We start from the raw sequence: 16,536 nt of genomic DNA on the forward strand, positions 1-16,536 counted from the left end.
GATGAAGGTGTTGATCAAAATCAGCAATCACACATTACTGGATTGTTATCTTACTGCTTCATTTTTAAAGCAAACATGTTTTTTTTTTTTGAACATAGCTTTTTAAAAAAAGTTCTTGTGTTTTCAAATAATTTTGAATAAAAGCAGTAAAATAATTATATTCAAATATAAACAGAAATAAAAAAATAGTAAACAGAAACAGTTATATTAATCTTTTGAACAAAATTCCAATAATATTTCTCTATGAAAATATTTATAGATTTTTTAAACTTACTATTAGTAATTTAATAAAGTTTTTAATTAATCATTTGAGATGACAAATCACTTGAATCAACTGAAGTCTCTAGAGTGAAATCAATAGAAACATCGTCTTCATCATTATCATGATCACTAGTATTACCAAGCATTATATCAGCAATATTTGCTTCTTTTTCATGGAGTGTGGCATTTGCATACATGAGCACTAAGCCAATTGCTTTTTCTTTTGCAAGTCGGTTTCTACGCTTTGAATGTATAAAATCGTACAAACTCCATATTCGTTCACTTGCAGCTTGAGAAGTTGGAATAGTAAAGACTATTCGTGCAACCTTTGCTAAATTTGGAAATTTACTTGCACCTTCGACTCCCCACCAGATACCAGGATCCATTAATTCAATTTGAGCTAAAAAATCTGATGTTGGATTTGCACATAGTCTCTGAAAAGATTTTATTTCTTTTTTTGAAGTTTGATAATTGCAAAATCCTCTTGTTTCAACTATGTACTTTGGAAGTAATTCAAGGACCATAACAAGATCACTTTTACTGGATGGAGGAGGCTCATTATACATATTTCTACCACCATGATTTCGTGGATCAAGAAAATATGCAAATCCCATAGATGGTGTGTGAATAAATTCCCATCGATGTAAAACAAGACTTTTCAATATTGAGTCCTCACACCATATTTGCATTAAGTTAATAAATCCTATATAAACTTCAGAAAGTAGACAACTATCTGATTCCAGTTTACCTACTAGTTTTGATAATGGTTTCATAACATTAATAAAACATTGACAGTTTTCCCAAAAAAATTCATCTTGTACAATGTTTATGTATTCTGATTTTTTTGTGGATGGAGATATACGTGAGAAAGCACCTGAGTTGACTAAATTCAAATGAACTAATTTGTTTTCAAGATTACGGGCAACTGATGTATGATGGCTATACCACCGTGTTAAAACTGCATGTGATAATGTTTGCATTTCCTTCAGATTATTTTCTTGTTTAACACGATTTTGAATTATACGAAATTGATCAACAAGAGATGTTCTTTGTTTAACAAATGCTGTCAGTTTTTCAGACTTTTCTAAAATATCCACAAATTCAGGAAGAAGGCAAATATCTTTTACTAAAAGATTAATTGTATGGGCAGCACAACCATTACAAAAAATATTTGGATATTTTCTTTCAATAATATCCCATGCAGCTCTCATATTTGATGCATTATCAGTTACAATGCTTGTAACTTTATCAACACCAACCTCAAGAATTACATTTTCTATCCGTTTTGCAATATTAACACCAGTTTGTTGCTCTTGACCAGTAGGCTCAATTTTGTAAGCAATTGGTTTCATGGTCCTATTTTCAACGTGAATTGGATAATTAATGAGATGATTTGCATTAATGTTTGAAAATCCATCTGTCACTATACTTACATATTCAGAACTATCAACATATTCTTTTATTCTACATTTTTCATTATTTAATGCATCTTTATAAAGGCGCCCACTAATGCATTTACTAGATGGGGGTTTATATGCAGGTCTAAGATTAGCATGATGTTGCTTCCAAGCAGAAGAATCAGCTAATGCAAAAGGTACTCCTGTATGAAAAAATATCCTTGCATATGATTTATCTATCTTTTTGATGTCATCTTTGTTTATAGTGTCAAAGTACGAATTTAGCATAGTTCTTTTAGCAGGCTGCCCAGATTCTTTAAAAACTGAATGTTCAGAGATTTGTGAGTTCATATTATCATTTCCTTTAGTTTCAACTAAAACACTCTGAACTTCTCTTTTTTTATTTTTGAAGCACAACTTAACCTCTTCAGACACTTTTTCACATCCCCTTAAATGCTGTACCCATCTCAATTTTGAGCGTGCTGTTATTTGTTTATCGCAATATTTGCAATAAATTTTTCTTGTTGAACCTTTTCCAAAAAAAGAGACATGCTTGTAAACTTGATCAGACATTAAATAATTTACTTAAATACAAGAGTATGATACAAACATATGTATTACTATTATCATTAATTTATTTCAGATCAGAGAAATCCATTGAATAAACAAAAAACAGTGAAAAAACAACCAAAATACTATCTTAAACGGTGAAGAGCAGCACAAACAGCGTGGTATAAAAGTATAACAACTTAACAAATTAAAGTTTTTCCTAAGTAAATCTAAAAAACAAAAATTGAATTAAAAAAAAAACACTTTAATTATGATAAGTTAAATAATAGACATGGCCCAGTAATTTAATTAAGATAATATAATTATCAGATTATCTAGTCAGTCCGAAAATACTTCACAAATAAAAGTAAACAGGTATACTAATGTGTATACAAACTTTTAGTATACCAAGTATACGGTAAAGTATACCGTAAAATAAGTATACCGTATACTGTAACCGGCGATCCCTAATTGGAATAAAAACGACGTTTACAAAATAATCAAAGTCGCATCGAGCAAAAATCAATTGGACAAGTTTTATGCTCCTACACATCGTTATTTTATCGAACATACGATTGAAAAAAGAAAATATATCGTTCGCAGAGAAGATTTATACCCTATTACGTTAAATGATGAAGACCGTTATTTTGACAATTTTGAAGATTATAAAAAGAATTATCTTAATCGCATACAACTTTAGAAAAAAAAAAGTCAACTTATACTACGTTTCGCACCTATAGTGGAGGTAACAACGAAAGAAAATACATGAAAGAATATCGAGGACCTGGTTTAAAAAAAAAACAAATGAAAATTCGACAAATCGTTCATCGCGCTATCAATAACGAAATGAAAAAAAACGAAAAAAGAAAACAACGCGGTGGACTACCTGTTTTACCATTGTTCGGTGGAGCCTTGTTAGGAAGATACATTTATAAAAAAATCAAATCCAAAATGTAAATATAATAAATGAATAAATTGTTTCATCATATTATCATCGTTTTTTATTTTAATCAATCAATTTCCATAGGTTCTTCTTTCCATAGGATTTCTTTTCGATAAATTTTCGTTTTCTGTTCCATCGATTTCTGTTTAATCGGTTTATCAATTTCCATCGGTTCCTCCTCGTTATTTTTTTCTAAAACTCATTATAAAAAAAACTCATTTAATAAATTATTGCATTATATTTCTTAATTTAGATTATTCTTCCATACAAAATTGACATAAATAATAATTAAGTCATAATTTCTATAGATGGGCAATGAACAATTTCACCATTATCAATATGCCCTCCGCAATGACCATATTTGTAAGGTGATATGATGAGCTCTATTTTAGGTACGCCTAACAATTCGATATTATAGGACAATATAAGATTTCTTTCACAAAATCGTCTCTCATGAATCCCACCTTTGTACAGCACCACATCGTTTTTACCAATATGCTTCATTAAATATTCGTCTTCATTAAATATATCTTTACATGTTATTACTTTAGTCGATGAAAACAATGACTTGTTTTCATTTAATAAACTAACTTTGGGATAAAATGGTAATTTATGTATAAATTTGCAGCAATATTCGAACGCATTTCGATATTTCGATGAAATATAATCGTAGTCAATACAAGGAACTGCATGAATATTTATCATGTAACCAAAAGGATCAAACATTCTTGTTAAAGAAATCTCTCTCGTACAAACATGACTTTTTGTGATTTGAATTGCTTCCATGTCCATTAACCACCATCTTCTTTGCTGTTCTACTTTGAAAAAAAATATGTATTATTTTCGTTGTGTCAAAACCCACTTAACGATTCTCTTTCCGACCCTATTTAATTTGTTATTAATCGCATTGTTGGTATATCTCGAGTTATAATTCGTCTTGGTTTATATTTTATAATAGCCATTTTAATGTCATTTTCATATTACTTTCAATATATACTGTTAAAAAAACTTAAATATATTAATATTATAGTGTCAAAATAAAAAAAATAAACGCTTACCTTTATTCATTTGTTCTATTCTATTCTCGTTATTGACACGCATCATTTTTTTTTACAATTATATTATTTATACTAAAAAACAAAAAAAATATGATAACAATATGGTAACAAACAAATCTTTGCACGATTATTTTACTTCGGAACCAATATTTAATGATTATTATTTGGGTGTATATTCGTTAGACGAAATACAAAAAGCATTTGATTACTCGCATTTGAGTAAAAGATTTAACAGAAAAGGTTGTTTTATTATATATAACAGCGATCCGTCATATAAAAAAGGCGAATATTGGCGAATGTTAATGAGAATAGATAAAGATCATCTATTTTGTTTTGATAGCTTCGGCAAACAGAGTTTCGATCAACAAATTCCTCTATCTATTTTAACTTGCAACGTGCTTTTTGAAAATGCGAGTTTGATAAATACAAACTCCTATATTGATAGTTTATCTGTTAATTACAACGAAATCGACACGACTTTGCAAGATTCTAAAAAAGATTTAAAATCAAACACTTAATTTTATTATTTTTCGCAATTTATCAAATGTTATTCTTTGGAAAACAACATACAAAATCTTACCATTTCATACAACCGTTTGATTTATCAAAGATACGATACTGTTTTATGCGGCGGTTGGTGTGCTTACTTCGCTTCTCTTTTCTTTCAACATTTTGAAAAAATCAAATAAAATATCGACTTATCCTATTTCAAACAAATATTGGCATCGAATTTTCAAGAAAGCAACGTTTTTGATCAGCGTTTAATTTTTGAATTCAGAAACTTTATTAGAAATGTATTTTTAAAATATTGTGACGTAATAGCTAAACGCGCTTTCTTGCACGATATAGAAGATAAAGAAGAACTATACTTACACGATTTTAATTCACCATCTTTTGAATTTAACCCTATTCGCATCTTTTAAAACGAAGTTAACATTTTACAACACAACGAAAACAAAGCTTTACTTAAACAATTCGATTGGTTAAGAACAGAACAAAACACTCACAACTCAACGTTTCTACATGAAAACGATTTAAAAAAATTACCATACTATTGGTTAAACGATTCCATCAACACTTTGAAAGAAAACGAAAAAATGATTTCATTACAAAAAAGATTAACGGATATAGCAAGAGAAAATAACATTTCAGAAGAAGATCGACAATTATTAACATTATTATAATATTTACATTTTTTTATTATTTCTTCATTGTCTTCATGCGTCTATTTTCTTTTTTCAAAACGAAACAATTCTTTTTCAATTTGGCTAAACTGATTTTGTATTGTTCGTTTTTGTCAATAAGATCTTCGTTTTCACAAAGCATACCTGTAACTTCTTTATTGAGTAAATACCTTTCGTATTTCAAAGACTTTATTTTTTTCTTCAAACGTTTTATTTTTTTGACCATTTCGTGTCCGCTTAATAACGTATTCATTTTTTTATTGTAGCTAAAAAAAAATACATTACATAAAAAAATATCATATATCATCAAACTCGATTTGTCGCCAATCAAAATCCTTTCTCCATTGATGTTCTTCTTGACATATTTCACTATTACATATATTTAATTTACAACACTCGCATTTATATACAATATTGTCTTTATTTAACCATATTTCTTCGCATATTTCACATTGCGAAATGACTTTCAACATTTTCATAATTATTTTTCGATAACGCTCTACAGTTTTAGATCTTTCATCGATAAGCGATTTATGTAACGAACATAAACATTGCGGAACAACGTTATTATTTTGCATCTAAAAAAAATTTATTTTTTACATTTTATATTAACATCACAAAAACAAAATATATTAACACATTGACAATACTTTAGCATTACATCGCATTGCTTTGTTTCGTTTTGTTTTTGATTTACATTCGTTTTCTTTACAATGATTATTTCATCTTTAAATACATCATCATGATCAACATCTTGAATATTTTTTCGTTTTCGTGTTTTGAGTATTTCCATGTTGTTTAACAAATGTTATCTATTTTATCGAATGTTATCAACTAAACTTATCATCGACTTATATACGTTTCTCTTATTAATTCACCTGTTATTTGTTATTTGTTCCTAATCAATATCGCTATACTAACGTCACTTTTATTTTGCATACATTATATTTGTTCCTAATCAATATTATTCAATGTCGTCATTAGCAACACCATTTATTAATTCACCTGTTTATTATTAATAATGACGTCACTTTTATTTTGCGCTCTTTTAGTTTGTTCCTAACCAATAACATCTATTTTATTTATTCACCTGCTTTAATTTTGTACATTTTCTATTTGTTCCTAATCAATATTATTCAATGTAGTCATTAGCAACACTGATTTATTGATTCACCAGTTAATTGTTATTAAAAATATAAGTTAACTGTTTTTTTCGTTTTATTTTAATCTATCGACATGATTCTCGTATGTTATACATCGTTTTTCGAAAAATTTATGTGTGATATAAACGAATCGCATTTATTAAATAATAATATCACTATAAAATTAAATTCTGAAATGAAAGTTGAAAAAATAATATTTTTAAACCAATATTAGTTAAACTTGTAACTTGCGCATTAGTAATAGGAAAAATATGTTCTAACAATTTTTCATATTTATTTTCAAAATATAATTCCAATGCAAATTTCTTTCTTCCAACATATTCTTCTATTTCAAATATTTCATTCAACAGCTTTAAAGGTATAAGAAAATATAAACCGTTACCACAAGCTTTCTTATTATATCTATCACACAAAATTGTTTGATAATTAGGAGCATTACCATTAAGCGCACGAATATTAGCACTTGTAGCTTTGCTTTCTGTTACTGTTGGATGTTTAGCAAAAAAATCTTTAGCTGATTTATCACCATAACAAACACTACCCATTTGCTGATCTAAATTCTTTTCGCGATACGTTTTTTTATAATTTTTCTTATAAGTTAATGCTTTCATACGAGACAAAAATTCAGACGGAACAAAATTATTACTGCAATGTTCTTGATTTTTCGCTAAATTTGTAAACAATTTAATTCCTTTTATCCAATAAAATATAAAATCTACTCGTACGCAAAACTTTTTCATTAATGCGTCATCAGCATGGCCATCTGTCATATTAAAATAAGAATTATCATTCATATTTTTTAATATTCGCAATTTAAAAGCGAGACATATTTCACTTAATTTTATATGATCAACAGCTTCCCATTCAAAACGAAGTTTTATATCTCGAGTAGTATTATTATTAGGATATACTACTTGCGTAGTAGACTTTATTATCTCTTCTTGAACTCCTGTTGTATTAAAACCAGACTATTTTTCACTCAATCTTTCTTGCCATTCTTTAGATAATTTTCCCGAAAGAGCTTGTTTCAATAAATCTCATTCTTCTTTCTTATTAATTAAACTCTCTTCAAGAGTAGCAGCATTATCGTTAGGACTATATCGATCTTCCAAATTCTTTTTACGTAACTTACTTTCTGTGGACATTTTTTTCTAATAATTAATACAACATTATAAAACTCTTTATATATATTATTAATTAAGAATATACATCAATTAGAATCGCTTTCAGATTCACTTTTAAACACGTCTTTTTTTTGTTTTTTAACGTCTTTCAATGCTTTCTTATCAACTTTTTGTAACCATTCTTTTTTTCGATTTTTCTCAGGTCTTTTACATACAACGGTTCTTAAAGCGCACGTTCGACACATACCTTCGACATTTACAGCTTCGACATTTTCTAAACACACATTACACAATATATTTTTTCGACATCTTTTTTTATCTTTTCGCACTTCAACATCACTTTCTTCTTCATTCTCATCTTCACTTATAACATCATTATTTCGTTTTTCGTTTCGTGACTTTATTTTTCTTTTTCTTTGTTTATCTTATTCATTTGTATAGCTCTCTTTCTCTTTCTTTATCAATTCAAGTTTATCATTCATTTCTTTTATTCTTTCATTCATATCTTTTTTATTTTCTTCTTTAATTTGTTGTAAATAACCGTTTATTTGTTTCATTTTATGATTATTTATCTCATTGTGTATATGTCGAATCTGATCATGAGATTTTTTCGATTTTATATTAAATCTATTAGCATACGCTTTAATATGACTCATTTTTTTATTATTAACGTTTAACTTGAACTTCAACAATAAATAGCGGATTAAATTTATCATCTTCAAAAATTAACGGTTCCTTATTCGAATTTAAAAACGTGCATTTCATTTTCTGAAACAGCGTTACTCGATTTAAAATAAACGTTCTCATTACACCATCAAGTTGAGGTTTTATATTATTATTCAATGTCACATGAATATAACCATCTCTTCCATTTTCATAATATTCATTCATGTCAAAAGAACAAACAATATTTTCAACATGCTTATTATTTAAAAATACCATTTAAGATAACGCATTTTCAAACTGAACATGTACCATTTTATCATCTTCGTGAGGAAAATTCAAAACATTACTCGGCATAAAAAATATTTGTTTAACAAAGCATTTTACTTTATTCTCACCATATCTTTGCAAACATTCATCTATAGATTCCATCACCACTTCCAATAAGAGAGGATTAATTTCATTACTTTCATTATTTTCTTTCCATTTCCAATTTTTATGTAAAATAAAAACATCTTTCAAAACACCGGTATCCATTGTAAAACAAATATTGGATCATTGACGTAATTATATACTAATTTTTCATTTCTTGAATTCAATAACGTACAACTAAATGAAGAAAAATCAACCGTATCTTTTACTTGAAAGTAAGCCATTTGCCCTTCTAAAAGAGGTTTATAATTATTTAATAATGAAATGTTTGTTCTTTTATCTCCTTTAACTAAATATTGATTTAAATCAAACGACGCCACTACATGTTCTACCTTTATATTGTTTAAATATACATCGCATTTCTCCACCATATTAAACGTAATATGAACCCATCGATCTTCTTCAGAAGGAAAATTAAGAGCTTCTGTTGGAAAAAAATAAATGTAAGTTAATACACAACGATAATATTTTTTATTTATATTTCTTTGTTGAATTTCATTAACTACTGAATTCGATATTCGATTACTTTCATGTTGTAAACTATTATCATCACGATGAATAATCATAGTTTCAAACACATTTGTCAATTTTTTATTTTTATTTCTATCATCTCTAGGTTGATACACTATTAAATGAACACCTCTAATAGGATAACTTTCTTTCCAATTATCAATAATAGTACCGTCATATCTTCTTTGAACAAGCGGTTGTTGATATATATCAGTACAATAAAATGTAAGCTGTTGAATAGCCTCATCCGTTAATATATTCTTTTGTCCTTGACACCAACGATAATAATTCATTTTATTTTTAGTAGGAAATTCTTTTCTCCACAAACCTAAACATACCAAAGGTAATTTTACTGAAGAAGAATAACTTTCTTTTACTTGTTCACAATATAACCACACTTCCAAATTATTCTTTTTATCATTCATGTACGGTTTAAATTTAACTGATTTAAAATCACCATTTAATAATGAAACATAATCATCATTATACTTTAATGAACATTTAAAATTTCCCACAGGATTATTAAGAAATTCAATCACATTATACACAACACTTTTATCAATTACTTCTAAAGAAATATCATCATATAACGGCGGACACCATTTTAAATTATCTTTGTCACTCCATTTCGGGGTCCATAGTTCTTTACACATTACTTTCAAATATATATTATTCTTATAATCTTCAAAACTTAATCCATTTAACACCATATTCGTGTTTCCATCCATTAACCCTTGTTTAAAATAATCTAATATTTGAGGAGATCGAATAGGAAATATATTCTGTTCTGTTGTTTGAAACCATGGAATAGTCAAATGAGATACAATAGTATCCTTATTCGCCGACACTTCTAAATACGAATAATCTACGTTGTTCACAACTCTATTATTCTTCAATCTTATACACAACATTCCAAATAAAAAATCTTGAATACGAGGAGGAAAACAAGGCATATATTTACAATACATCTTATCCGGATACAACAAATATTGCCACTCTTGTAATATTGTCTCTATTTCTACTTGCTTGTCTTTAATTCGATCGTTATCTTCACCGTATAAATATTCATACATCGTTTCAATCAACAAACATTCGTTAGGTGTTTCACTGTTATGTCCTTCTTGAATAATATTGTTTCCAAACCAATACCTCATATCGGTTAAATGTTTATTTTTATTAAACTTATAATAATATTTTACACCAGTCGGATATGTAGATCTTTCAATGTTCTCTTCAAAAAATCTTGCAAACGGTGTTGGCACAAATATAGGATACGAATAACCAGTTTTAGGATCTTCACCAAACACATGACCAATATTAGAAACACGAACAGTAATTTTAATTTCTTTTACATCACCGCTTTTTTTATATTTATCGGAATCTCGAGGTAAATTTCCTTCGATCAGGATCAATCATATCTAAAACGTTACTGTCTTTTGGATTATTATCATGTTCCACAAAAAACAAAAATGGTAAATTATGATATTCAGACGGATCTCTTAAAACATATTTTCCATTCTCAAACTTTTCATATCCTTGTCGAGCAAAATTATGAAGATTATCATACATACTTAGTTTTTCGTCATATTGAAAACTAATATATTGATGAAACGGAAATACTTTATAAATAGCAGCCTGAGAATGAGTGGGAATAAAACCAAAATCCATCACACTTTTTACAACTACAGGTGTCATAGTGGGTAAAGGAGTTGGAAGAGGAATATAATATTGATTATGAATAAATGTCTGCTTCACATCGTATTTATCACTTTCCGGTTCGTTTACTCTTCGTATATCTTTCGCCTTCGGCATTACATCATACAAAAAAAAATTTTGCGGTCTTAACCCTCGCATTTTAAAATTAATCTCTGCTCGGTTTTTATCCGTCACCATCTCGCAAAAATTTCTTTCTCTTGAAATGTAACTTTCATTTCTCAACGGACTAGCAAATATTCCATTACAAAACGAACCATTCCAAAACTTAAACGGTAAATAAGAATTCGGAATCAACGGAAAATTCATGTTCCACCAATTTTTATCAATATCACTTCGTAAATCATCCCACTTAAGCCACTTTGTACCATCATTCATAAATGTTCTTTTCGTAAATACATTATCACCATCATTCCTTTTCAAATATTCGTCATTTACTAATTGTACAATACTATGATATATATTAGGTTTTCTCCGCACATCTTCTCGAAAATCGATAACTTTTACATCCCAACCATGTACAATACACACCTTTTCTGTAATCCAATCTAATATAACCGGTTCTTCATTCAATCCAATCCGAGAATAAAATTCATAATTATTATTATTATAATACTCTTTCACCTTTTGAATCCACGGATCATTTGTTCTATCTTCTTCTTTTTCCATTAAAGATAAATTAGTGGGAATTGACATAGATTGTAAATGGATTATAGAATCTCTCTTCAACATATTTCGACTTACACTTTTTCTAAAATCGACAAAAGGTAAAGTAAATTCATTCGTCACATTGAAAAGATTTTTCGTTGATGAAGAATCACCACGAATTTCGGAATAATAATAATGCGTGGCTTCATATAACGAATCATCTAACACTTCTTCCCACAACATAATAATTTCAAAAAAAATCGATGACAATAATCAATTACTGTCCACACCTATATTTATATTTTATTATTTCTTTAACAGATACTATTTCAAATGCTATAATAACCGGTATTTTTCTACGTTTTAAAACGCTGTTTTTTCATTATTTTACTAACACGTCCGCATATATATTTATTACTCTGCATTCTGATTGGTCAATTTACTTTTTGTTTACTTTTCTCTGCAATCTGATTGGTCAGTTGGTTTTTTTTATTTACTTTTCTCTGCAATCTGATTGGTCTGTTAGTTTTTTTGTTTACTTTTCTCTGCAATCTGATTGGTCGTTTGGAGGACCCCCGCAAAGGTTTGTTTACTTAAGGGCCGTCGTTTGTTTACTTAAGGGTCGTTTTCTCTATATATACCAGTGCATTCGTTAAACTCTCATTTGGGCGAAAGCCCCAAAGGAGATTAGACGGCGAAGCTCTACTCAAATTTTTTCCAAAATGGCGTCGAAGGAAAGTAACTTTGTTGTTCATTTTTTTTATTTTTTTATTCTTTTAAAAAAATCTAGGAATTTCCCAGGGAATTTCCCATGAAAAAATGCTATATATACCAGTGCATTCGTTAAACTCTCATTTGGGCGAAAGCCCCAAAGGAGATCAGACGGCGAAGCTCTACTCAAATTTTTTCCAAAATGGCGTCGAAGGAAGGTAACTTTGTTGTTCATTTTATTTTTCTTTATTTATAAAACAGCGCGGTTTAGTATATTTGTAGACTGGGAACTAGTTATATTTTAAACGGTGTTTTTTTCATTATTTTACACGGTATTTTATTACGTTTTTAACGCTATTTTATTACGTTTTTTAAACGGTGTTTTTTTCATTATTTTACTAACGCGTCCGCATATATTTTATACATATAATTGTTAGACGCATATTTTTTTATTTTCTATAATGGATGTTGTTTCAGATGTATTTATTTTTCAGCAATTCTCTATTCACATTTATCCATACAGAGTGTGTAAACGCACATCCTTCCACCCTCTTCTGATTGGTTGATTTCATCACGTGATCATGACGTTGATCGTTCCAATCGCTTCATCAATGACGTTATCATTGTCGTCACGTTCTTTGACATCACAATCATGTTGGAGAGTCGTGCTTGCACGACGACACAACGTGATTGATAACCTTACCAGCCAAGCAATGTATTTGTAGCAGAGTTGTGACTTGGCAGCTTTTAGTGCCAGGCGGAGTTTTGCTTGATGATGGCTCACCAAATACTTCATTATCATTACCAGACTCCTGTTCGCTTTCGGAATTCTGAAGAATAGCTTTCTCCTCTCTGGCCACTCTACCCTGTTCTTCTCTCTCTTTTCTTCTCTTGAAGTTTTCTTCTCTACTGTGAACATCTCTTTCTCTTTTGGCCATGACTTTGTCAACACTTTCCATCTTACCACGTCGTCCCGCCTCACGCTGAGCTAACAGGAACTCCCTGTCCTCCTGCATGCTAATCATCTTCATGGCGTCCGCATGAGCAATGTCAAAAAGACTCTCTAAGCCATCCTTCCATTCTTCTTCCTTCTTCAGTAGACTTTCAGAACGCTTTGCTTTATTTTCCTTATTTTTCTTCAGTTTGTCATATTCATGGAACAGCCATTCAACTTTTTCAACAACGTGTTTCGTCAACCGTGTCGGGATGCGGGCTTTAGCCCACACTTCAAGAACGTCATTAGTTGTTGAATGTGATGCTTCACGAACGGTCTGTTTGGTGGCCTCTCTGTAATAGAAGAAAAGTGCCACGACTTCCTTCTTTGACAGTAACTTTGTAGAGCTGAGAATTCCAGACATTTGGCCTATCAGCCACAACTCAGTTTCTCGTCTTGTAGTTGGTTTCGAAGTCCTACAGCAAGCATTGGCCATCTCCCTTAAAATAATAAATTTTATTTATTACCATCCAATTTAATTATTCAAATTGTATGTAATTTCTAACAAAAACTTACAGAGCTCAGAAAACTAACTCACAAAATTTATGTTATGCAATATAAATAAACAACATTGACATATGAAAACTCTGACAAGGTCTAAAACCAATAAATAAAATACACAATTATGTGCATAAATGAAAAGTCATGTTCGATACTATGGCACTCAGGCAATTGATATTATTTAACAATTTAAAATGGATTTAGCACAGCGGATCGGTCATTCTGTCTGTTTTATAATAACTCATTGTTAAATCAATATAATTTGGCAAATTAATATTTAAGCAAAAATAAACAAAGAAAACACTCACTTTTGATCCAGTATCCACTAGGTCAGTTGTTACGGAAGTTTCCCTAAGAGAGTCAGTAGTCACTAATTCAGATTCATCAAATATTATTGTTATAGTGTCAGTGTCAGTGTCTGATCACAAATGTCAGTGTCTGATCACAAATGGCTGACAGCTGGTGAAATGCATTCTGGATAATTTAACAACAAATAAGTAACACCATATTGATAAATTATGCAGGCGGTATAGTGTGCAGTGAAAGAGTTCACCAGCATAACAACTAGTGACATGCAGCCACGGAACCCCACATGATACTTAACTATTATATATGTGGTAGGGACCTCTAAATGTTTTCAGATTTACCTAATTTTTTTTGTGAACTTTTTATGCATGCATATAAACAAAATTCAAGGGTGCCCTGTACAAAAATCAAACTTTGAAAATTAAGGACAACCCTAATGCTTATAAAACGCCTGGAATATTTAGTACCCATTGCTTAAAACATTTTAATGATAAAATGTAAATGAAACCTTATTCAAGTGCATCATACTAGTTAACTAGATGAAACTTAATAAAAAAACGTAGTTTATTTTTACAAGACTTTTTTTGAAATTATTGTTAATAAACTGATTTGTTAAACGTGATTTTTATACCGATCTTATAAAAATCAGAATATATTTGTTTCTTTTGTTACAACTGTCTTTTTGATGATGTTATTGTCTTAATATTCAAAGATTTTGTACTGGTCACACCGTGACGTCACGGTGTGACTTAAACTCCGTTGAAATATTTATGTGGTGTCTCCATTTAAATTTATAAAACATTTTAAAAATGTTATGAAACGATTATAACACTTTTTAAGTATCCAAGGCATAACAAAAAAGTATTTCAAAATATCCACAAGAGCTGAACTACTGTCATTTCTTCTAAAGACGGAAAATGCTAGACAATTTTTGTGACGTCGTGACGCAACATTTTAATGCATATACCTAAAAGTCTATAAAATACTAAAACTAAATGATTTTGTTTTTAGAAACTGTAACGTATATGAAAATTTTTTAGTATCTTTAAATTTTAAATTTTTAGTTTTAAATGCGCTAAAATCTGATGTTTTTCCCAAAAAAAGAGTGAAATGTTACGCCATGACAACGTGGAATTGCCCAGCTTCGTTTTCTTTTCAAGTTTTGTTTAAAGCAGCAACAAAGTGACTATGTAAAAATTCGCGAATCAAAAGAGTTTTTTTGGTAGAAACTTCGTAATTTACTGGCTGAAAGGGTTTTTTATTATAAGAAAATAGTTTTAAAGAACTTTAGGGACTAGTTTTTAAAACTAACTTTTAATGAAGTTTAGAGAATTACGAACTTTGTCTGGTTAAAGTTGTGTCTACCTCTAAAAATCGATTTGTACGAAAAAACTAGTTTTTGAAAAATAGTCAGTTTTGGGGTTTCTGAAAGAGTTGATTCATGCTTTTTAACTTTTTTTTAACTTAAAGTTTCAAAAAACAATCGAAACTTAAGGTAGTTTTGGAATATTCCAACATTTTTTTTCGAAATCTTTTTCCTTTTGAAGCGTTAGGTGTTGCACAGAAGTTGTACGACTAAAACTTATTTTTTAGCACAACTTTTATTTTTCACATCTCTCTGAGATAAAGTTTCTGAATGAATCGCTTTTTATTAACTTTACTAATTGAACTTTTCCGTTCAAAATATTTATAATTTTTAACGAAGGTTTTCTCATATCTTTTCTAAAGATGAATTTTGTTTCAAAATCAAGGATTTTTTTTTTTTTTACATTCCAATTAGAACTTCAACAGAACACCTTATTAAAACTTCATTTAATCACTCATACTTCAGTAAACTTCATCATACTTCAATGAACGAGTAGATTTCCTTAAAAAAAAACCATGAGGAGAGGACCCAGCTAGCCTATACAGACATGTCTCGTACGCTATTGAACCGGGGATCTGGTGTGGTTATCATTCGGGTTATGGCACCGGGAGTCAGATGGGAACCGTACGGTTTTCCCGGATTCTAACGCCACATATCGACTGTTTTAGAATTTACCTCATGCGCAAAGTTTGTGGTATATATTTTTTTGCATATATTTTTCAGATATTTTGTTAAAGTTATGCGTTTTTAAATAACGATTGTCGGAAAAGTGCAACTTTTTTTTACTGTTTGATTATAGTAAAATCGTTTTGAGGATAAATTTTTTATTAACAGTATTTTAGGTATTGTAGTTTCATTTATAATGTTTTGGTTATGTTTGCAATAACTATTTATCGATAATTCTTTGTTGATTTTTGCAAATTGATTGAAACATTAAGTTGAAAACACTGGTTTTGAGTTGCCTGAGATGCTGTTATTACACTACGCGCGGAAGCAATTACAAAGAGTGGACA

At 29.5% G+C, this 16,536-nt stretch overlaps 1 protein-coding gene across 1 annotated transcript; it reads right to left on the reverse strand.

Annotated features, from left to right (window-relative positions):
* Positions 1-296: 296 nt before the first annotated feature.
* Positions 297-2,231, reverse strand: LOC149889260 (uncharacterized). Its single transcript, XM_090084058.1, has one exon. The coding sequence runs from the start codon at positions 2,229-2,231 to the stop codon at positions 297-299; it is 1,935 nt and encodes a 644-aa protein (XP_089940184.1).
* Between the last annotated feature and the right edge of the window lie 14,305 nt (positions 2,232-16,536).

This window comes from Hydra viridissima, unplaced genomic scaffold (assembly GCF_058129835.1).
Source record: "Hydra viridissima isolate aposymbiotic clone 2 unplaced genomic scaffold, HvirCarnegie_v1 scaffold_4, whole genome shotgun sequence".
NCBI lineage: Eukaryota > Metazoa > Cnidaria > Hydrozoa > Anthoathecata > Hydridae > Hydra > Hydra viridissima.